Genomic DNA, 22,254 nt, shown 5'->3' with positions numbered 1-22,254 from the left:
GTGCCTGACTACTGATGCCGAGGAAAAATCGATGCTAAACACCTTTGGTAGAGGATGCGATTGCGAAACAGGGTAACTCTGGTGGGTCGTTTCGTACGTGTAGATGCCGAAAGTTATTGAAGGTAAAAGTGGTTCAACATTTCGTCGATGGTTACGTTTATCACCAACTGCGTGTAAGACATTTCTTTTTTTATCTTTCTGTTCTTCCTTTCTTTTGAAACTTGTTGCAATGCGAAGAACAAGATTTACGAGTTTCGATTTGGTCTTGATACCAGAAGTGACTTTCCCTTCCCAGAGTAGGTGAAAATCCATTCGAAGCACGTAGAAAACGGTGGGAAATATAATATCGTGCCAACCGACGAGCCACAACTCAAATAAAACCGTGTCGTCGTGACTTATCATTTTTTAATTTTCAGCACCTTTGGTGATATAAGATAAGTATTGGTTTCGATCGGATATCACTATTTCTAATTTCAACGAATCTTTACGTTTTCAAACCTCTAAAATCCTAAAAACAAGTTTTTAACGATTATCGGTCCGTCTTTCGGTCTGTCCAACAAACTCCCGCGATGATCTTGGAAACAGCTCAACGAAAAAATTTCAAACTTACGGAATTTTACAATCAAACGACGAGTATGAAAATTTGCTCTGTCCCATTTGATTTGAAGGTCCGGTTCAACCGGAAATGAATACATTTTCAATATTTCGGCGATAAGCCTTTTTCCCCTTTACTACTTTTTCTAAATTAACGATTACGTTCTTTCGAATTTATTTTATTTATTTGAATTATTTAATATTTCAATAATTTCACCTTTTTCTCTCATAAAACAGGAAATTTTCTTTTTCTGGTGATGAAAAGTCTCGCGAAAAAACTTTTTTGACGATTTTGTCGAGGGCTACGAGAAGTCTGCGTAGTTAAAATCTTGGCTCGCTGACTTTTTTCACGCTTCGATTACTCTCGCCAATTTGACCAGTCGAGGGTTGCAAGCCAGTGGAGAGTAGGGCTGCTACTGGGTTTCAAAAAGGATCTTGAGCTTTACGCACCTAGTGGGCGATGGACCATGTCACGCAGCATGACGCGAGGGTCCATCTAAATATAACGTCGCCGAGAGCTCGCCTTCGCTTGCCTGGCTAAAATCGATTTCCCTGCAGACAACCCAGGCGATGTTCGTGCAGCGGAGAAAGTGTAGCAGATCGATTGTCGGTAAGTCGGTAAACTTTTTAAATTGTAATTACAAAAAAAAAAACCCAAAAATACTGTTATACCTTTTTAGAGATCAGAATTTTCTATGCATAACAAATTATTCATCATTTCTCATTTGGTTTTGGACAATTTTTACGTGAAATTTTTTTTACCACAAATCAGGAACCAATAATGGAGGATTAATTTGTTTGTAAATTTTTATTACGTCCCATTGCAAGCGGGGTGGAAAATTTTATGATATGAAATTCTGAATATCGGAATTAAGAAGGCATTTTGAATAAAACACATAAATATTTTATTTTGCGAACATGTGAGGTCGTCAAACGTACGTTATAGTTATATTAGAATTTGAAAATGTTTTGTCAATCTTTTCATAATTTTATGTACACAAGATTACAAACATTTGAATATTTTTTATACCTTATGCGTTAGAAATAATAATCATTAATCATTATATTCATATTGCTATACGGGGTTGTCACGCCCCGTTCGTGGAATTTATTAAACGACTAGTAACAACTGATGAATTGTATCTTGCATATTATAGTTACTCGATTTCTTTTTCTTTTACCCAAACAGTCCCCAATTGAGTTTACAGGGCCATAGCACATCAAGGACATTATCAGGGCCAAAACGTCGCGACTTTATAAAGCATAGTTTGAATGTCTTTCAAAAAATTCAAAGAATACGGATAACATCCTCAACGAAGCGCACGAGGACCGACCACTCGTAATCCACCCAAAATCTTTCCTGTTTTAATTACTGATTCGTCCTAGTCACTACAAAAATAGATCAATCTACAATTCATACATCACACCCTGAAATACAATTTTTGTATGTATCCACATTGGATGACAGAATTTAATGATCGTTTCGCTTCGTTAATCAAAACTTTGAAATTGGTCCAAGATCTACAGATAATTAAATGCAGTGCTATTTCCGATGTGCAACAACCAAATTTGGCGAAGTAAATCCTCCATCCTTCAATTAAAAGTAACATTTTTCCAGAATAGAAAGTACCATGCAATCGGTCCCGTCACTTATTTATCCAAATACACTAAACAACGTATCATTATGTAATTATATGCGTACCAACGCACGGTACGAAATGATTTAACTTTTTTTTTTTTTTTTTCTTCACGGAGCGGAACCAGCCCAGTGCGAATACATGTTAACGTTTCATTAGCTAAACATCAAAATCTCAAAAAGATCGTATGGTACACTAACTACATTTTCTTGAAAAGCGTTTTCAGTTTATTTGGATTAACATCTTTCTTGTCGTGTTCGACTATGAGAAAAAAATACACTCGGTCACAAATTGAACTATATTCTTTTTAAACGTTATAGTTTTATAGTTTTATTTCATTACTTCAAGATTATTCTCGTTATTACTTGGATACAATATGGTAACTCTTCCGGGTTCAATCAATTCCAACACCACGCACTCTGGGAAATCGGTCAAGGTTGGTGGCCCAGAGTGAGTAATTTCCCTACCCTACCAATTTTTTCTACCGTTTGTAAAATATTAAGAGACTCTATTTTCTCTGATAAGCGTCATAAGTAGTAATCATTCAATTTACTGTTACTCGGTGTCTACAAATAGTCAGTTCACTGCAAATGCTGTCTTTGTCTACCAATTTTTCCCTGTTTGCGATTCACTCTGTTCACAAGCAGAGTTTGATGTTGAATTACGTTTCAGTATTTCCTCTTCATCGTACATTGTTTGTTTCTGCTTCTTCTCTCTTCATTTGAACACAGTACAGTTTTCGTGTAGAAAATACGTCTAGAAGAATTACTATGAAATAAAGGCATTGAGCGGAGAAAATATCAATGTTGTATCATAATTACAAATGACTTCTTCTTTTCATATTTAACATCTCACATGCACGTACCTATGTATGTTTATTGAATGCGTTATGTTTACCACTTTGTTAATGTGTGCTATATAATGGTGAGAATTTTCTGCGTATTTCATACGACGAGAATATACTATAAATATATGTATAATGTAGGTATATGTATATGTATGCGATTTAGCTCAGTATGAATTTCAACATGAGGAATCTTTTCTTCTTCTCTTTATCAGTGAATGTCGATAAATTTTTTTCATTTATAATTATTACTATTGTGTAGTGTCGCGTCACGTCACGTTCATCACGAGCACTTCAAGGCATCAAGCGTGTTGATCTTGAAGACACTGCGTCCGCGGAATTGGTCCTATCTTAAATTACAAACGCGGTAATCGCTAAGCCCCGCAAACGAAGGTCGGAGTGTAAGTATTGGGGAAAAAATACATCGAGAGAATATATATGTATATATATATATATATATATATATGCGTGTTTGTATATATATGTATATGTAGAGAAAATAGAAAATATAAAGTAAAAAATCGAAAGTAGAAAATGGGGAGAATGAATGAATAATCTGCTAGAATCATTGCTACGATTGTATCCCGAGAGTTGCTCACTTTGCCATTACTCGTCATTATCGTTATTATTTATATGGATTGTTTAATTTTTTTCTTTATTTAACACTTTTTTACATACCTATAGCAGTTAACCTGGTCTAAGTTTCAACCAAGGCAGTGACGCGCCAATCAATGAACCCACTTTTCACGATAATTCTGTTTTCACGTCAAAGGTATATTCGAATCTAGCAGAAGATATGGTCAGGTGCACCGATCGATGCGACTTCCGGTAACCAGTAAGCCCGGGAACCGAATAAAATGAAGCCGGATCGAATGAACGCAATAATTGTGGCAATAGAGAGGAAGCTAGCTGTTCCATTACCATATTACTGACAAGCTCGTTCTGTATCGAAGCTGAACTTGAGTCCCTATTACGAACCAAGTTCGACTTCGATGAAGGGGGGAAGGTATGCGTATTTACTGGTGCGCGTCGTCGGCCTCCTCCTGCGAGATTATGCTGGATCGGTTGGAACGCACGTCCAGATCCATTCCGAAAGGTTTCATGGGACCCAGGAGAGGCTGCGCGCCTGGTTCCTCTATGCTCAAGCTGTAATCCAGGGAGCTATCACTGGAAGTACAAAAACAGACTCCTACTCATCAACAAAGTCTTCGACGTACCTCCGACATGACTGTGGTAAATAAATCCGAAGGCAATCGTACCCTAATGCGTTTACCTGACGATGCTGGCCCGGTCGCCGGAAGTCGCCGCTACTGGTCCCGTGCAATTCTCACCGTTGCAAGGGCGCTCGCCGTTGCTCGTGCACGAGGTCGACTCCTTCAGAGAAGCCCTCCTCGACTCCTCGTGACACTCGCACCTGCATTCCTCCGGCTGAACGTAGCTATACCCGCCCTTCGCCTCGTCGTCCGGTCTCGGAATCGTTTGGATCCTCTTAGGAGCCTTCCGCTTCTCCGGTATCTCCTCGAAGTTTATCCAGGCAGTGGGCCTGGCTGCCGGTGCTCGCGGCGGAAGTGGCGGTGGACTTGGAGACTTTCCTGCGTTTCTTGGCACTCTACCCGCAAACTCGGTGAACGTGTTTGTCATCTGTTTTCTCGGGCTTTTTAGCTTGAAGCTGTCTTCTCTCGGCAGTGATATCTTCATCTTCTCCACCCTTCGCTCGTCCATCGATGTCTGCATCACGAATTCGTCAAGCAGCGTCGGGTTTATAGGGGTTGTAGACCTTGGTCGTTCGATTGGAATTGTCCTGAAACATACGAAACAACGGACATGTACTGTCAAAGACTCGATTCGTTGCATAATTTCGCCGAATCGGTACTCACCTCACTTCCTGAAGCCTCTGTTTCACCGGCAGTATGGGAACAGCGACGCTCTTCTCCAATGGTAAAGTTGTGGGTACGTAAGGGAGGTCTTCTTCGAAGCTTTCGTCGTAACAGAGGCCTTTCCTTTCATCCGGCAACTCTTCGGCCACCTTCTCAGCCTTGTTCCGGATGAATTCTATCTCCGAGTCTCGCTCTGACTCGGAACTGTTGTGATCAAGGTCTGAAACAACGCTTGGTGTTTTCACCAGCCCATCGGCAACCTTCAGGCAACCTTCGTCGTCGACGAAGCCGTGCTCCCTAGAATTTTGCGGAACTTGCGGTCGAGGTGGTTCGTTGCCATTTATTTCAGTCTTGAGCGATGTATCGTCTATACTCTCGGGGGGTTCGATCTTCCGCACTTCTTTGCTCTTTCGTTTAGGCTTTATTATTTCCGGTTTTTTGACGGGCGGTTCAATCGCGCTGCCATTTGCCAGCTGCGTGGTGTTGGGCTCGAGCTTTGACGCGACCGAATCAATCTTCGTGTCCCTCAGTAGAGACTTTGTCGTCTGTACACTGATCCTCGAATCCTTCGACGAGCTCTTAGACATCTGGGACTCCCTCGAGTTGCTTTGGGGTATTTGACTATCCTTGGAAGACGACCTGTGCACCGATGCCTCGATACTCGCCTCCGTCTTAACTTGGCTCGAGTCATGGTGCTCTATAGAAGCCTCGGTCACGATACTGCCGGAGCGTGGTTCCGATTCGTACTCGTCAAAGAGTTTCGTCGGGGTTTCCAATGGGATGGAAACGCTCTCCGAAGGTAGAGCCACTTCGTAATATCTGTCGTCGGCATGCAGACTGATGAATATCGAGTCCTCCTTCTGCTGGCTACTCCGTTCCGAGTTGAAGGTGAATTCCACATTCCCGATACTCTCCAAGGAAGGATTATCCCCATCCAACGGCGTCGTTGGATCACCGCAACTCTTCTTGCGTTCCCGTTTCTTAAATAAACTCAAAGTCGACGAAAACACACCCTTATTTTTTGTCTCCTTCTTCAGCGTCGAACCTCTGTCGGTCGACACCCTCTCTCGGGACTTTGACCTACTTCTAATGCTCTCAGTCGTGTCTTTGATCTTCGAAGTGAGACTCCTTCTCGACTTTCCACCAGGAGTCGGTGACTCGGGACTCAGAACGCTGCCGTCAGTTCGGGCTTTGAACAACGAGGTGAAGCTGCTTTTACGTGAAACCGAAGATGGGCTCGGCGTCCTCGAGCCCTCCAGTTCTCGAACCTTCTGATGTCTAGGCAGCTTTGGGCTTCCCTGGATTCCACTGGACGTCGGAGTCGTCTGCACGATTTCTTTGAAGTTTTGAGGTTTCTTTCGTTTATCAGTCAAGTCGAGGGACGCCGGTTTCTGCACTTCCGACGACGACTTTGACTCTGGCTCTTCGTACTTTTTAGTGATAGGAACCTGAGAAATATGCATAATATCACTTTATAGCTGGAAAAGGTGAGAATAATTATTTTTTTTCTTTCTTTTTTTCACTAAACAATTTTTTTTCTCCAATGATTTGCAGTAATTTTCTCGTTATTCGGGCATGCAGCTGTAGGTGAAAAACGGTAACGAGCGGAACTCACGTCGATGTGGACTCTTTCGAGAACTCGTTTCGTTATCTCAACTTCTCTTTTGAATATCTCCTTTCGGTCCTCGCGCGCTCGGCGTCTCGGCTTATCGAGTGGATCCGGTTTAAGATTCCCTGCTACCATTGGCACCCTTATACTGTCCGGGATGAGAGCTCTCGTAGTGTCAGCTTCTCTCTGTAGGAGAACTTTTTCTAGGTCATCAGTTTCCGGCTTTGACGGTTCAATCAAGTTGTCAGCCAACATCGGTTTGTTGCCGCAAAACGATGTTTCCAAGAGGCATTTGTGCGGGCTCGGGGACCTTTTAAAATAAACAATAAAACGGGAAGTTAATGTGTATTGCTTTGAGAAAAATCAATCATTTTTCAGTACTGCCCACTACATAACGCCGTAAGCATAAACATCCAGTAGATAATTGACACTCCCCAACCAAAGCCTTACGGCAACCAAGTCAGTTCAATTCAGGAGAGTATTTCCAGTATCCCACATGATCCATACCTTGAAGAGGTGGCTGACATGACTGACAGCTTTCCGGATACTCCTGAGCCCTGACTTCCAACCGAAGACAATCGTGAGGTCCTTCCACTGATGTTGAGCAATATGATCTCCGAACAGTTACTGTCCTTCCGTTCACGGTCCAGAACCTTCGTGCCTCCACTTTCCGACTGAGTTCCATCTTCTTTAAGCCGTCTCCGCGCCAGCTTTCTGGAGTGACTTTTCAAGTCCTGTTCATGGACCGGGTCCTGCAAATCCAGTTCCTCGGTGGACGACCTTAGATCAGTAACATCCTCTTTGTACCCAAGAGTTAATTTGCTTCCCGGAGGCGGCTCGGCACCTAAAATTACTAGATTCTAAGCCAATATCGATAACGAAGCCATACTTAATATGCGTCTCTGGGTCTCGCAATTTGCTTGAAACGGGAACTTCCTCACGCTGGAATGACTTGTAAAAAAAGACGTAAAAATGCCTACCAGCTAGAAGTTCTCGCTCGGGCGAAGAGTCCCTGGAATTATTGCTGTCTTCGTGGTGCGACGAACTGCTGGCTCTGCTGATGTCGATCCTGGGCGTGCTCGGTGTTTTTAAGGAACTACCCGGTGTCACCGGAGTTGTAACTTCGACGATTCCAGGCATTCTTGACGCCGCCTCTCCCTGCATTGCGGAGAACGAAATTATCTTGAAAGGTTTGACGAAGTTTTGTACATTGCCCGTCGCGGATGTAGGAGACAAGTTATCTCCAGAGCCAACCTTGGCCTGGTTAAACCACGAAATTGGGGCGCGGGAAGGCTTCGGTCAGACGTACAACTTACGTTCTCTAACTCATCCGACAGATCTTCGAAAGATGCGATCGGAGCAGGTCCCAGCTTCCGTTGATGAACGCTCGGGAATCCTGATGCCATTGTCAATATTGTCGCTGGCTTGCTCTGCAAGAAACGGACGACTCATTATTACTGGAACAATGAACAACGGGGGTAAAACGCTAAGCGATCGAACGACCGTTTTTTCCTGACACCTAATTAGCGAAGCATTAGAGCGATTAAGGTGAAGGACGAATTATTTACCGCATCTTTCCTATCCGTAGCCTGACTCACGGGGAACTCGGTATTCGAAGACATACGGCATTACAGGTGAAAAAAAAGTCTGATCCCGCGGGTAATCCAACCCCGAATTGATTTGTTCTATTTGATTATGCGAGGGAACTAAAACCTGCTCTTCTATTTCTATTCCCTGGCGCTGAAACCAGAGCTGGATATGTTTACTCAAAGGGATTATCGAGTTATTGGTACGACTGAAAGAAGCTGATTGATTCGGTTTATCACCATATTGATTTTCGCGAAGGTTATAGGTCGGTCGTTCGTCTTCCGAGCCGCAAATCGCGTTTTCATCTTTTCCTCCACCACGTGAAAGTGAAAGATTGTATAAATCTGTGCTTTCTGCAGCGCTTGCGGTAAGCCCGCGGCGTTCACGGCACCCTAATTGTTTAAAAGATTTCGCAGAATCTACTGTGGATAAAAACCTCCAGTCTTCACAAAAACAGAGCAATCGATCTTCTTCTCTTTCTCTCCCTCGCTTCGCGCATTATAGGTATACGTGATGTGGCCAAGGCAATCACTGTGCCAGCAACTGGCCAACACCGAAGCGTCGAACCTCTGGGTATAACCCAGCGCGGCTGCATCGTCGACGGTCGCCCTCGTGGGCCACGACCTAAATTAGCGCCATCAGTCGCCCACCACGCGTCCCAATTAACGCTAAACGCAATCAATCCGTTCGCCACCCGCTGCGAATCATGCCCTACCCAGAGGTACCGAGGATTACGCGGGTCAAACGCGGATGTAGAGAGACGCACGGAGGGTGAAGCATCCATCGATGGGAAGTTCAGCTGGCTGAAGAATAATTTTAAAATAGCGGATCAGGGAATGGATAAACTGAGCTTGGAGGGAATGCTTTTCGTAGTTTCAAACTTCGAGCTGGATGAGTTTCAACTACATTGCAAAACTTGAATATAGTACAAACGTAGGACCCAGGATATCAAATTTACGGACTTTCGCTGCTCGCGGCTAGAAGCGGAATACACATATTTTTCTACCGCGCAAAGTTAGATTGCTTCTAAAAAGGTAAGGCCAGGAGTGGCTAATAGCTTCTGGCCATGGAAGCATGCCAATAATATCCGAAAAATCGCGTCAGCTACCAACACTAAGGGAAAACGATGCACGCTTGGCTTGTAAAGCGGTTCTCGGTTTTAACTCGAATCGCGCTGTGCCATGTTTTGTTCAACGTGTGCCTGCTTCGAAGCAATACAGTCTATTAATACATGCTATTTCTGACCTGTTATGTTTTCACCGAGATTCTGCACTTTTTAACTGAGGACAAAAATCGCTCTGCACAAACAACCGAATTACGAGTTTGAAAATAGAACCGTGTTCGTTATTTTTATACAGCTGTACCTTGAATTATCTTAATTGATAGCGGAATAATAGGTGCACGCATGCATTAGCTATCGGTATTCGTGCGAGCGTTCCAGCGCTAACAGAGAAGATTTGAAGCAACAGAGTAAAAAAAATTTAGATGCCGTATTAACACAAAACGCGTCGATATTAGTCTAACTCTGAGACGCAAAATAAATTGGAATTAGCAGAAGAAAACCAGTCGAATAATATCGATCAAATTTAAGAGGTTTTACACCCGCACTTTGACAGGGTAAACGGTTAAAACGCTTAGGGTTTTTATTAGCTGCTCAATTCGACTTACCCCAGTTGCGGTGGCTACGTTCCATTAAGGGAGAATCGATTGTCCGTTATACCATGCTCCAGTACCTCTCAGCAAAGCTGGTTCTTCGTGATGCCAACCGGTGTGAACTCACATGGTGATCTAGCTGGGTGCAAAAACACGTCCCTTCTCTCTTATCACTCTTCAGGATTCATCGCTTCATGCCTCTCTACGCTATACGAGGCTCGAGGAGGCGGCGTCGGAGAGGAGCGTCGCGACGTCCGCTCCTCCGGACTCTCGCGACGTCACGTTTCCGTTTCATTCCGTCGCGGCGCCAGCCATCCACCGATCGATCGATGGATGGAGCCAACCCACCCCCGCATCCAACCCCGGTGTCGCCCTCAATGCAACCCACGATTGCCAACCACCGGACCTTTAAAACACCCCTTATGCGCGAAAGAGTTGCGGATAAAATCCGGTGTTTGTTGTGAAATTTATATTTAAATGCAAACAAGTTCTAAAAGAATTATTAATGACTAAAGAAGACTCAGAAGCAACAGTATTTCGGAAAGTAATATGGAACATTTTTTGTGGAACTATTCTGACAACCTTACCGTAAAAGAGACGCTCGGAATCTGTCCAATATTAGGAAGGCTGAAAACATTTTTTTACACATAAATTTTTTTTAAATCAAACATATTTTCTCAACAGGGCTCACCTTTTTATCCTTTTAGCCTCGTTTGAACTTACTTTTCTCGGGTTACCTATACCGTGCAGGTCTGAGTAGATTGGGCAATTGTTTTCTTGCAGTATTTTTTCTAATCCTAGTCCTGACGATAGGCATGATTTTTATTTTTTAACGAGGACGAGTCACCGTTTATTTAAAACTTTATCACATTAAGCTGCAATAAATGAAAAATCCTGATGCGTCTGGACACTCGGTCCCTCGTTTCAAGGTAAACAAGAATCATGCCAATGAATTATACATACATCAACATATCGTTTACAAATGGTTTATTTTATTGTTAGTACGTACATTTGCGCCAGCACAAAAAAGGATAGATAACGAGATTTTATTATAAAATGAGAAACGTGAAGAATTTTTTTTTTATCTAGACTAGACACATCACAATAGGGTTTTGACGCCAATGTACCTTGCTAACGAATTGGTTAACATATTCGATAAAATTGAAGATTAATATTTTTATTTCTCATTTTTTTTTTTTTTTTTTTTTATTTTTTATCTAACCACAGCAGTTTTCAGCCGTAAACACACATGTATGAAAATTTTGAATAATTATGAACATTTGATGTAATGCTATTCATCTTTGCTTAAAGTCGAGTTTCAGTTTTACTAGATTTAGATTTCTTCAATAAAAGTCTTTTTTTTTTATTCTCATCGCTCCAACTTTCTAAGTGTAGCGTTACAACTTGTTGTTTCGTGGTCGATGAAATTTCCTCGACTCATTTCAGTTCTCGCGTGAAAAACATCATATGTATGTACAGAGCCTTGACAAGCTGAACGAATTACAGTATGTACAGGGCAGTGTTAGTATTATTCAAATTTTACTATAATTAGGCACTAATTGTAAGTGACCCTTCAAGGCTTTCCTTTTTTTCTTTTTTCCAGACCAGTACCTACCTAACTCACGTTTATCTAATACCCAAGCACCAAAATGGCGGGGAATAAAATACCTTGGTTATCGTCTAGGCGGTATACTCTACAGCTCTGACCACGCTAAGGATAACGAAATGCAGTTGAAAGTTTCGTAATCTCCTACAATGATTGCTAATTAACGAATACGAAGTAGGGATCTCGGGCCGCAAAACTAAACGCGGGACCGTCGGGTTCACGTGTTGCTTTGTGTAAACTATGACTTACTCTTCACTCTGGCACTTGGCACTTAACGATTAGGCGGGCTTCGAGGACCGATTGTGGCAACCTTATTTTCAATCAGGGCTCGTAATCACTCGTCGCTTATTCGACGAGAATAAAGTACGATAACTTGTATCGCATCGTGTCGTTGAATGACGGAATCCCCCTGGACAGAGTTACGTGCACATAACTGTACGCTGACTCTCTACTTTCTCTTATAACATGGCATAACTAGAGTAACGGGATTGTTAAGTGCCATAATTATAATAATAACAGCTAAGTAGTATTATTGTAACGTTATTAGCGATATATATATTACGATTAATAATAACAATAAATTAGTAATTGAAATTGTCGAGCTACACTGAATCGATAATAACTGCAGCGTGCCTTTCTCTGATTACGAGAGGGAATCAGCCGCCAGTCCGAGGAATAACACGAGCTCGTATCTATTCTTCTTGTTGCAGATATCTCTGTACGCGACACGCATTCAACCCCGAAGAATCAATAAATACAGCCACTAACTTAATCCTTAGAACGTATATATCAAAACTGTTGGACCGATTTTCAACGTATACTCGTCAACGAATAGAAATCGCTGCCTGCGATTAAGGGTCCTCAATCCGAACGGTGAATTGCGGGTTCCCGGCGTGACTTCCGACCCTGCGAATCGAATCTCCTTGAGATATATATTTCGCTGGACCTCTTCAAGATCGAATCGAAGACGTGCTTGAAGACGTAGAAACGAAACGGTTCAACTTGCTGTCGATTATTATCTCGTCTCCGTGCCGAATGTTGTAGCGGTAGAGCTGTTTGTTCGGGTAAAGCATCTCTTCCGGTCCGTACGTCGTTTTCATTTCCTGAAAAGCCAGAAGATATACCTTCAGACAATTGATCGGGTCCGCGGTGGCTTACCTTTGACAATTTTTGCGGAGAGTTAGGCGGATATATATATATTTTTTTTTTTTTTTTTACTAGTGAGGACTGGATGGGACGTTGGCGTGAAGGAAGTGTAATTTTAAATTGCGATCTCGCGACTCGTAACGCGTCGTTCGAGAAACCAGAAATTCTGAAAAACACATGCACGTTTCAAATTAATTGCAAAACGACAAATTTACCTGGTCTACGTAAAACAGCCTCATCCGATTCGCTGGTATTTTGACCATGGATTCTAGCTTTGTTTTAAGCTCGAAAACCGTTCGGTAGACATCCACGCATCGTACCTGGAATGAATTCGTACATATACAAGTATTCATTCACTCAAAGCTGTGACGTAAAGTTTCGCTGTTTACGAAAAGTTCCAAAGACAGTTTGAAGATATGGTTGGCAAATAGAACGGGAAACAAGACACTCCGCAGGCGAGTTATAAGTTCGGATACTCAGGTTGATTAAATTTACCTCGACAAGATCTCCGTAGGTAAATGTGACTTTGACACGTTTCTCCGGTGTCAAATCTACGTGAACCAAAGGATCCAGCTTCCCGTGAATTCCGACCAGCTCGGCGTATCTGTTGCAAACAACAAAAATAATGGATCAAGCCTTTACCAAAATTGGAATTTCCAGAAAGCAAGTCGATAATTCTCTCTTTATTAATCACAGCCCAAATATAATTCCTGGTATTCAATTAAGGAATATTATGCGAGAGTTATCGAAGAGCAAGGTATAATTCAAAGGGAAATCACCTCTCGGGGCGATCAGCCTCCGGCTTGTCCATGTAGTATCGGATGAAGGCGCGTTCGGCATCTTCCCGTTCCTGGGCCGAGATAACTCCGCCTCCATTGAGCGTTTCCACATTCGGGAGCCTGGCGATCAAAAGCTGCCGCCTTTCGTGTTCCGTATATTCTTGGGGGCTCTGGAACCAGGTAACGGGGAAATGAGATTCCGAAACCTAGCGACTAATCGGAGATCACTGTAGGTGAGTCACCGGATCGCCGTAGATGATTTACCTCGAACAAAGGACACCCTTGGATCCTTAAGGACTTGAGAGCGGGGAACCTGGCGAGCCTCTCAACGTCGTCCCAGGTAGAAAGAAGCGTCCCATTGACGTTGAGGAATCTTAGCATCCTGAATGGATCGTGAGGTGACCTGACTTTGGTGCTGCTCGATTCGCACTCCGACTCAGTTCTGTTGTACGCTTTTTCATCGACGAATATCCGGTTCTCCTGGCACTTGTCGGATGTCTCGGAGTCCGGTAGATTCTTGTTCTCGTTGTCGTCGCTCTCCGACGGCAGTTTTTCGTGGGACACTGATCTCGGTAAGGTGTTTCGGTTTTCTTCAAGGCTCAGAGAGCGTATCGGGCACTCGGCCAAAACCAAGCTTTCTAAGCTCGGAAAAACGTAGCCAAGCTTAGATATTTCCGACCATATCTCTATCGGGTTACCCGTGAAATGCAATTTTTTTACGACCGTGTTTTTGTTCCCTGGCTTCTCATACTCGAGATCGACAGTTTTGTACTCGTTCAACGAGAGATGAAGCTCCTCTAAATTCTTTAGAAGCTGAACCAGACCCTGAACCGTCGACCATGACGCGTGTGTTCCGTTTAGAACCAGATTCTTGAGAAGATCGTACTTTCCTTCTTTGGTTTCAAGCCCGTCCGCGAGACTGTTGAAACTCAAGTTGACAAATTTTATCTTCGGCATGTGCTGAAGAATGCCAAACACTTCGGTCCATTGGGTCAATTTGTTTTGCGCCAAGTCAAGCTCCTCGACATTCTTACACTTGTTCTTCAACTTCTCGTCGTCATTTCCGGCAGACTCTATATCGCAGTCCTGCAGGACGAGCAACGCTGGAACCGTATGACGAGGTGATTTTTTCGGTACAAAAATGCTCACTGACAACGCCGTCTTCGGAGAGCCTGACTCTGTTTCTTCGTCGGTCAGAGAACAGTCGGTCGTTGAACTGCCGTATTTCAGCTCCAAGGCTTCCAGTAAAGACGGCATCTTAGTGCATTCTGAAACAAAGAAGCAGAAGACGATCCTTCGTCAATTACGAACGCAACCGTTAGAATCGCTAAAATTCAAACGATTCACCTACTCTACACCAGGCTGATTGAATATTTACGAACACTATGCCTTGCATCTGCGTTAACTGCAATCACTTTCAGACGTAGCTCAAGGTTGCGGAAGCCGTAAACTTACTCCTATAGATGATTAAAAAAGTGCTGCATTGGCTTGCATTGGGATCGTCTTCGCTGAAGCAACAAATTCATTAAGAATTAACAGCATCACGTATCCGAGACAAGGATTGTCGTTCGAGGAGTAATGTAAATTTTCCGCATCGTCGACGTTATCGTCATGCACCGAGTTCGCGTCGATCGAGAAAAGCTAAACATGATCCGTCTCACACGAACCTCATGTAAAAGCAAAATTCCGGAAAGTCGAGTAAAACATTGAGGGTCGTTTTTAATCTCCCGGCGCGGAACGCGGTTCGCATTTGCCGTAGAACCTCGTCTCTCCATATCTGTTAAGGTCAACCATTGTCTTTTTGCGCCGCAGCTGAGAACCGGTCCGAGTATCCCGATATGGCGAAGCGGCTCACCTACGCGAAAAATAACTCCGATGGCGGTTAAAATTTAAACGCAACTTGGCCGAAGATCCGGCAGGCAACTCGCGACACTTGATAAAGTGGCAGTGTTATAAGTAGGGCCCTGTTTATTATGGAAATACATATTTTTTTATTTAATTCATTCCCGATCTCGTTTTCTACATAAAGCCTGATGTTTAGAGCCAGAAAATGCAGTACATATTTTCCATATTTTACTTTTTAAGTCTATATTATACGTACATATTTTGCAATTTTTAATACTCATTTATCAGAGCCCTAGTTATAAGTCTGCGGTTCGGTACTCAAACGCGAGGGATAGCAAAATTATGGACACATAGCAGAAATTACATCGAGTACAAGCTAATTTATTATAATTATTCTGTATACACGTTACTGCATATTGCAGTGTTACGAAAGCAAAACTTTCCAGGCACAAACAGGCCGCGATTATCTTCGTCTACATTACATATCCACATCCATAAGCGTTTCCAGCTCGCGTGTTCTATCAGACTGATCGTAAATCGGCGTGTGAAATGCAAAATTCACAGTCGAACTGCCGGGATTGAAGATACGGATAAGATTTTTTACGCCGAGCGCGATATTCTTATTTGCTTCAATATCTTTTGTCCGCGTTGCATCCGTTCTTCATATTACCGCAGGCCGCATCGATCCTCATGCAAGTGTCTTGAAAATATCACATATAATAAAGCCTCGTTTCAAATCGTTCAATTTCGAGGCAATCGGGCGCGCGCTCCCTGCCTTTGTCCATTTCTATTTTGGTCCCGAGTAACTGAACTGCGATTCGAAGAGCATCTAACGATTACGTCACGGGAAATCTGGGTTAAAAAATCGAGTGTGTTGGGAGCGGGCCAGGGCCACGCGGACTTTAAATATTCGAAACGCTCATCTGCCCTCCCTCCTTCTATCAGCAACGCACACGACTGTCAAAATCGTAGTAAGATTATTCATTCAAATTTTTATCGAAAAAACAAAGAAAAAATCAAAACTACGGATAATAACAACATGAATAGTTTAAAATCGAGTCTCTAACAGAAAACTATGTTATTTCCCAAAGAAAGAAAATACGTATCAGTGAGAATGATTCGGGGAATTAAAGCAATAACAATTCTGCAAAGTTCATCGTCGTGTCCAAGGAAACTATAAGATAAAAAAAATTTAAAGAAAAATAAAAAATAAACCACAATTTGGGGAAAGTCTTTGGGACGAATTATAATGTTGGCTGGTTGCATTAACTCTTTATTGCAATCTAACCCGTATCTTTTGCAATGAACGTGCCGCCAACTGCCCTACGTAATCGTAGATTGGTTCAACGGCCATGCAAAATGAACTTTCTCTATAACCTAGGCTCCTCTCTCTCTCTCTTTCTCTCTCTCTATCTTTTTCCCGCCCGTTTCATTCTTCTCCCTCGCGATCTGTCTCCTTCTTCTGGTGTCGGCCACCAACAAGCATGTGCATTATGACAACTTTGTGGTCAAGCATCGTTGGTCAGAGGAGAGAATGTCTAATGGGTTTTGTCACGTGAGACAAAGTCGCTTACAGCTTGGAAAGGTCTGTTCTCCACCTGCTGATACCGTATCTATAAACTGTACAGCTACTGCGAGCCGTACCAAGAATAAAATTTTAAAAACATTCTTCGTCAAAAGGTATTACTTCTGAGATAATATTTAGTCTGTTTCACAGCTACCTGTTGCAAGATCACATCAATGTTTCATCCTGGATTCCACATTTTTATACATCTCACTCATATGTTAGGATGTATGCTAAAATTAAATTCTGCTGACCTTCTGCGAATCTATCTGGAAGATTGAAATTCAAATACAAACATACTTTTCACCGCTAGAATATCCGTGCTTCCATATAACTGTGATCGTCGGTAATATTTTCGAGAAAAATTTAATCATTAAGAGAACACTGCTGATACCCTTTTCAAAACATTTTCTACAATGACAATGAGTGTCATTTACCCAAGGACACAAATTACCATTCACTTTTCCACTCATGTCCTCGATAGCGACACGTTAATCGGGAATCTAAACGTAATTTGCATTTTTTACAAAAGGGCAGACATTGCCAGTTGAGAATTCGCAAAGCCAAGATCGAAAGTAAATAGCTTGAAGCAATGTTGGAACAATGCCATACGTTGCTGCTCTATAATTGAGATGGGAGTTAATGGCATTTGCTATTGACAATTCTCCATCCATTATTATCGCTATATCAGATCAAACCATAATTGATAATGATTAATATTAGCCCATTTATTTATTATCAAGCAAAACTGTATCTATTACCGATAAAATCTGGTGACGATTCTTCTCGCCACCTCTCCGAAACACCGCATATGATTCTAAATAATCTCTCGAAAAAAGCATCATCATAAATATATTAATTTAAATCTAAAACTCTTATCACGAGGACTGTAACATTGGATAATCACAAACTAAGTGGAACGTCTCGAGGCGATAACGATAGCATTAATCAGATTAAGCAGTCTGACGTTTTATTGCCAGCCTTACTCATGCATCGTTTGACTGCGAATATTATCAGACAAAACTTCCGATATAGACTTATTGACAATAAAGCGCGAATCAACTGCTACGTAATCTCGTGTCGATTCAGCATTGCACGCACTATAGTAGAAATCATTGAATAACAACTCTGCCACAAACATGAAATACAAAATGAACAAATCATGAAGTTGGCTAAAGAAGTCGAATGGTTATCGTTATATTACGAAAATAGTACGAACTTCCACACAAGAACATCGCATTTTTCAAACCACAACGCGACCTCAGCTTCTGATACTTTGATCGGCAGCGTTCAATTCGGAGATGGCAAAGGCAGATGTCTGCTTCGAATTATTTATGAACATCCAGCAGCCTTCAGTCCCTGATTTGTAATGCTGATATCGGTAGCACCGAAGAATATCTTGGTACGAAACTTTATTTTTTTGCGGTCTAAAAATTTACAAGCAAAGAACAGAACTTGAGGAAAACGGCCGAGAGGTTAAAACAAAAAGAAAACAAAAAAAAACAAAAAAAAAAAAAACAAATCAGTATCTCGACTTCGTGCCGAGTGCCTACCAAGATTGTTAATTACACCTGCGCCGGTGATTTATGGGACAACTATTAACCGCCCAGGTTGTACGCGTGTACATCGACGCAAAACAAGAAATATATGCGCGATGCATTTCCAGTCACGGTTCTAACGTATTCTTTGTTTTCCAATAGTTTGTTTTAACGACTTTATCGATTAGCAGCAGATGTGCCAGAAGAAGTGGGTGCACCTGGACTCGTAGAATTTGAAAATTGGAAAACATCACGCAGGAAGAAAAATCCGAGGGTCAGCGACTAGTAGCACGCACACACTGAAGGATCGAGTTGAGTGCATTCGAGCATGATTGTACGCGGTAACTACGATAAACCTCTATCTCTGTTTGTATGCGTTTCGGTTGCATTCCAATGCCTCAACGGATACGAGCAATTTTGAAGCCTCGAGCACCGATGCGCGATCAAACTGCAGTCGCCGAGGAGTTATTCGGGGTCAGTAATTGGACTTAGCGTCGTAGAAGATTGGTGAATGAGACTGACACAACGCGTGACAAAGAAATAAGATAATTTTAACGTGCGCCACACATTCGCGCTTGCCGGTGTGCGTCAGTCGAAACGCGACGACCTCGTCATCGTGTCGCGGATGCGAAAGTGAAAAAAAAAGAAAAAAGAAACATTCAACGTCGCAGAAGAGGATCGTCGTGTTGTTCCGAACACGTGCTCGACCCGGAGTGTTCGTGTCTAGAAATTTTAATTAGCGTTACGTATCAGCGGCGTAACACGAGCTACGAAGCGAGTTACGTTCTGCGTTTAGTTTTGACGAGAAATTAGCTCGCCTCTTTTAATCTTTACCTTATTTAATCTTTACCCACGACGAAGAGAAGGCGTACTATTTTTCACGGATCCCCGGTGCACTAGATTCTCCGGATTTATCCCACGCCTCCGCCACTTTGCCGAGGAAAAAGGACACGATAGTGCAGGGCGTATGACGAAACGGTATCAGGGGTCTTCCGTTTGCGGTTAAGCCCACATGGAAGACCCCCGATTCTGACACTCGAGACTAGAACTCGCACATTGCGGCTAACACCGCTGTGTGCTACATTGCTAAATATACGGGAGTAGAGACGATTACGAAATGTCAGACAGAGGCTTTCGCGCAGTGGGTCATTTGGCGCTCGAGTTAAGCTCGGTTTCCGCGACTGGCGAACACTCATCGGCAGAAAACGAGCAATTGACTAGATAGTGCGAGAAACTTGGGAAACTTTCGCAATTCAACGCTGCAACTTCCTTTTGCACCGCGATACGACGAAATTTTTCGACTTTGATTGCGCAATAAGTCTGTCTTCGGAACGAAATGCAAACACGACTTCGCAACTGGGAAACATGGAACATAAGTTCTTGATATTTGAACTAAATTCTTGCAACTTTTTACAACGCAAGAAGATATGTTAAAAATCAATTCAAAAAAAAACGAAGAAATTACGGATTACCAAATGTCCTACTTTTACAGTCCGATCAGCTAAATTAGGAAAGTTTCAGATATAAAAATTTTTCGTGAGTGGGTGTCGCGGTATAGAAGACCCTCGTCGATTTTCACAATTGCCAGAAATTGGGGGACTCTGTAATTAAAATATTCGTTGCGCAAATAGATGATTTCACACACCAGAACAGCGTTGTTGAATACCTAAGTCACATGAGTAGGTAGCTTATCTCGAAATCGATCTACGTTTCGCAATGATTTACGCGGTGTTTATACCGAACGGAATAAAAATTGCGTTCGAGCCTCTCTTTTTACGGCGTATTTTAAACGGTCTGAGGTTATCGCTGGTTAGTGTACTATTCGGTTATCAGCTGATACGTGCAATATCCTAGAAATCCGGAGTGTGGACTGGAGTTGAAACGCGTGCAGACCCGAATAGAAACGGCCTGTGCATCTACTGCGCAGAATTATTATTGCACCGTTTACTCGCTCTCCAAGGTTGCACGGTGTCCGAGAATTCTTTGACTCGCTTTGTTCGTCGTTCATATCTCTTCCTTGTCAGATAGCAATTGATTGCACAAAGAAATACAGAATGCGGTGGGTAACCAGCAAAGATATCCTCCGAATTATTTAGCATCGAGTTACCTCTCGCAACGCAGTATATTTACACAGTAGTCGTTAGGTTTATTCGACTCCTCTATTTGTTGTCGTTGAATACATAATACTCGAGAATCGAACAAAGACCACCTCAGTTGCAGCCGTTTCGCGAATGCAACAAAACGGCGATCACCGGCTGTGACGACGTTACGTGAACCAAGGAATACGTATGTACGATGCTTCAACGAAACAAACAATAATAATTAGTATCTTACTCCGCGGCGTACGAAACGAAACTAATTTCACCACGTAATCTTCAAACGTCACACTCAACGCTCGTCGGATCGAGTTTCGAAATAAATTACAAACGTCGAACGTTACACCGTTTGAATTCAAAACCGTCCATAAAAATCCAGCGAAAATATACAAATTCCCATATGCTTAATGCCTGTTTTCCAGCTACAGATGAAGCGGCAGTGAGACTGCGCGGAATGACGATCGGCGCACTGGGGATATTCTCTTACACCAAACAATTTACACCTTATAATATCCAAGGATTGACATGCGTCAACTAGGGCTACGGCCTTACGACGTTAGGTCGATCAGCGAAGGTACGAGTAGACGTTCAGGGAGCGTTGACCCGTACTACTTGCAGGAAAAATCATCCCCCCGCGATTCCAGTTAGTCCAATTTGGCCGCCCTTGGTTCTGGGATAGAGAGGAAAAAAATTATCGCTGCGATGCGGGACCTAGGCCGCGGTGTTCTGAAAGATCTATCGGCAAATTGGGTCGAGGCCTGTACGCGTACGATGCCCGGGAGTAATTGGGAGGAGGAAAATGTCCCTTTCAGCGTACTACTGCACTGGTGGTGCTACTCACTGCTTGTCAAGTTATGGGCCGGGTGAATCTCCTCAGGAGTGTGTCGCGCCTCCTTGAACGCGGATCCAGGATCGCGAATATACTCTTGGGGCAAGGCACTTGGGCCGTTGATAAACGGTGAACCGACCGACGACGAACGGCTCCCTCGCCGTTCGGATTTATACTGACGATCGAGTAACTCCTTTGTTTAGTAAACAGAAACAGCTGACGGTCTATGCCCGTTGCGTGGGTGCTCCGATAAAAAACGAATCGCGCCGAACGGACCCGAACGCAGTCGGTCATGCCCGGAAATACACGATCGGAGTCTTTGCTCTCAGACGCGCGTCGATACGACTTTCTTTTCCGAGACTGTACTACACGAGGTCTGCCGTGTTCCTATGCAACCGTGCCGTTCTATGCTGCGGTCTCAGGATTTCAACAGGACTTTGCTGCTCCATTGCGACCGATAATATGACAGCCGATATCTTGCGGTTGCGTTCGCGATAAACTCCACCGAGATTTGGCAATTCTTGTTTGTAGAACGTTAAACGCACAAGTTTTTTCCTGTTGCCACTGCCCGTGAATCTTCTTTCAGTGATTTTGAGGTCAATAGAACGTGTCTAGCTCGCGTAATGCAACCAACAGTCTTCGCAGTTAGCCTTCCTCGATGTTGAACGGTCATTCTAGCCCAGAGATGAACTGCGTAATGTCGAGTCCAGAGTTCAGGGACAGAGACCAATCGGAATGTCGCTTGAAGAACCGCCTAGAAATGTTTAAATTTTCTGCTATCGCGAAGGGTTTCAGATTCGATAGTAAGATATTTTTTTTTTTGTTTCCTGGTTCCGAATCCCGAGACGTGAATCATCTAACACGATGACGACAATCTTTATCAGCAGCAGAGATCTCGCAGCTTTCCAAAAAGATAAAACTTCAACCAGATGACCCCGAAGAACGAGATCAACCGCTTAATTTAACTGTCCCAGCAAATTAGTACATCATAGCGCTTTGCGTGGAGCAAAAGTTTTGAAATATCCACAGAATAGACGACGAGTCGAGTTG

General features: G+C 42.9%; 2 protein-coding genes across 11 annotated transcripts; both read right to left on the bottom strand.

Moving 5' to 3' along the window:
- Positions 1 to 2,275: 2,275 nt before the first annotated feature.
- LOC124222426 (serine-rich adhesin for platelets) lies at positions 2,276 to 10,103 on the bottom strand. Of its 4 annotated transcripts, none has more exons than XM_046633366.2 (8): positions 9,817 to 10,103; positions 7,878 to 7,991; positions 7,542 to 7,719; positions 7,069 to 7,405; positions 6,568 to 6,871; positions 4,953 to 6,400; positions 4,349 to 4,876; positions 2,276 to 4,242 (listed from the first exon to the last, which is right to left on the bottom strand). In XM_046633366.2, the coding sequence occupies exons 2-8, from the start codon at positions 7,965 to 7,967 to the stop codon at positions 4,092 to 4,094; spliced, it is 3,036 nt and encodes a 1,011-aa protein (XP_046489322.1). In that variant the 5' UTR covers positions 7,968 to 7,991; positions 9,817 to 10,103; the 3' UTR covers positions 2,276 to 4,091. The 4 variants fall into 4 exon arrangements, with proteins under 4 accessions (XP_046489322.1, XP_046489323.1, XP_046489324.1 ...); XM_046633367.2 differs by having other exon boundaries at positions 4,100 to 4,264; XM_046633368.2 differs by having other exon boundaries at positions 4,102 to 4,242; positions 4,335 to 4,876.
- Positions 10,104 to 10,773: 670 nt separating this feature from the next.
- mlt (tubulin folding cofactor E like protein mlt) lies at positions 10,774 to 21,393 on the bottom strand. 7 transcript variants are annotated; one of them, XM_046633376.2, is made up of 7 exons: positions 21,217 to 21,393; positions 20,905 to 21,045; positions 13,597 to 14,600; positions 13,333 to 13,502; positions 13,049 to 13,157; positions 12,769 to 12,873; positions 10,774 to 12,510 (listed from the first exon to the last, which is right to left on the bottom strand). In XM_046633376.2, exons 3-7 carry the CDS (start codon positions 14,587 to 14,589, stop codon positions 12,358 to 12,360), a joined length of 1,530 nt encoding a protein of 509 aa, XP_046489332.1. In that variant the 5' UTR covers positions 14,590 to 14,600; positions 20,905 to 21,045; positions 21,217 to 21,393; the 3' UTR covers positions 10,774 to 12,357. The 7 variants fall into 7 exon arrangements, with proteins under 7 accessions (XP_046489332.1, XP_046489333.1, XP_046489331.1 ...); XM_046633377.2 differs by having other exon boundaries at positions 20,928 to 21,045; XM_046633375.2 differs by lacking the exon at positions 20,905 to 21,045.
- Positions 21,394 to 22,254: the final 861 nt, after the last annotated feature.

The sequence above is a fragment of the Neodiprion pinetum genome, chromosome 6 (assembly GCF_021155775.2).
Source record: "Neodiprion pinetum isolate iyNeoPine1 chromosome 6, iyNeoPine1.2, whole genome shotgun sequence".
Lineage (NCBI taxonomy): Eukaryota > Metazoa > Arthropoda > Insecta > Hymenoptera > Diprionidae > Neodiprion > Neodiprion pinetum.
This window is presented reverse-complemented; position numbering and strand designations above follow the sequence as displayed.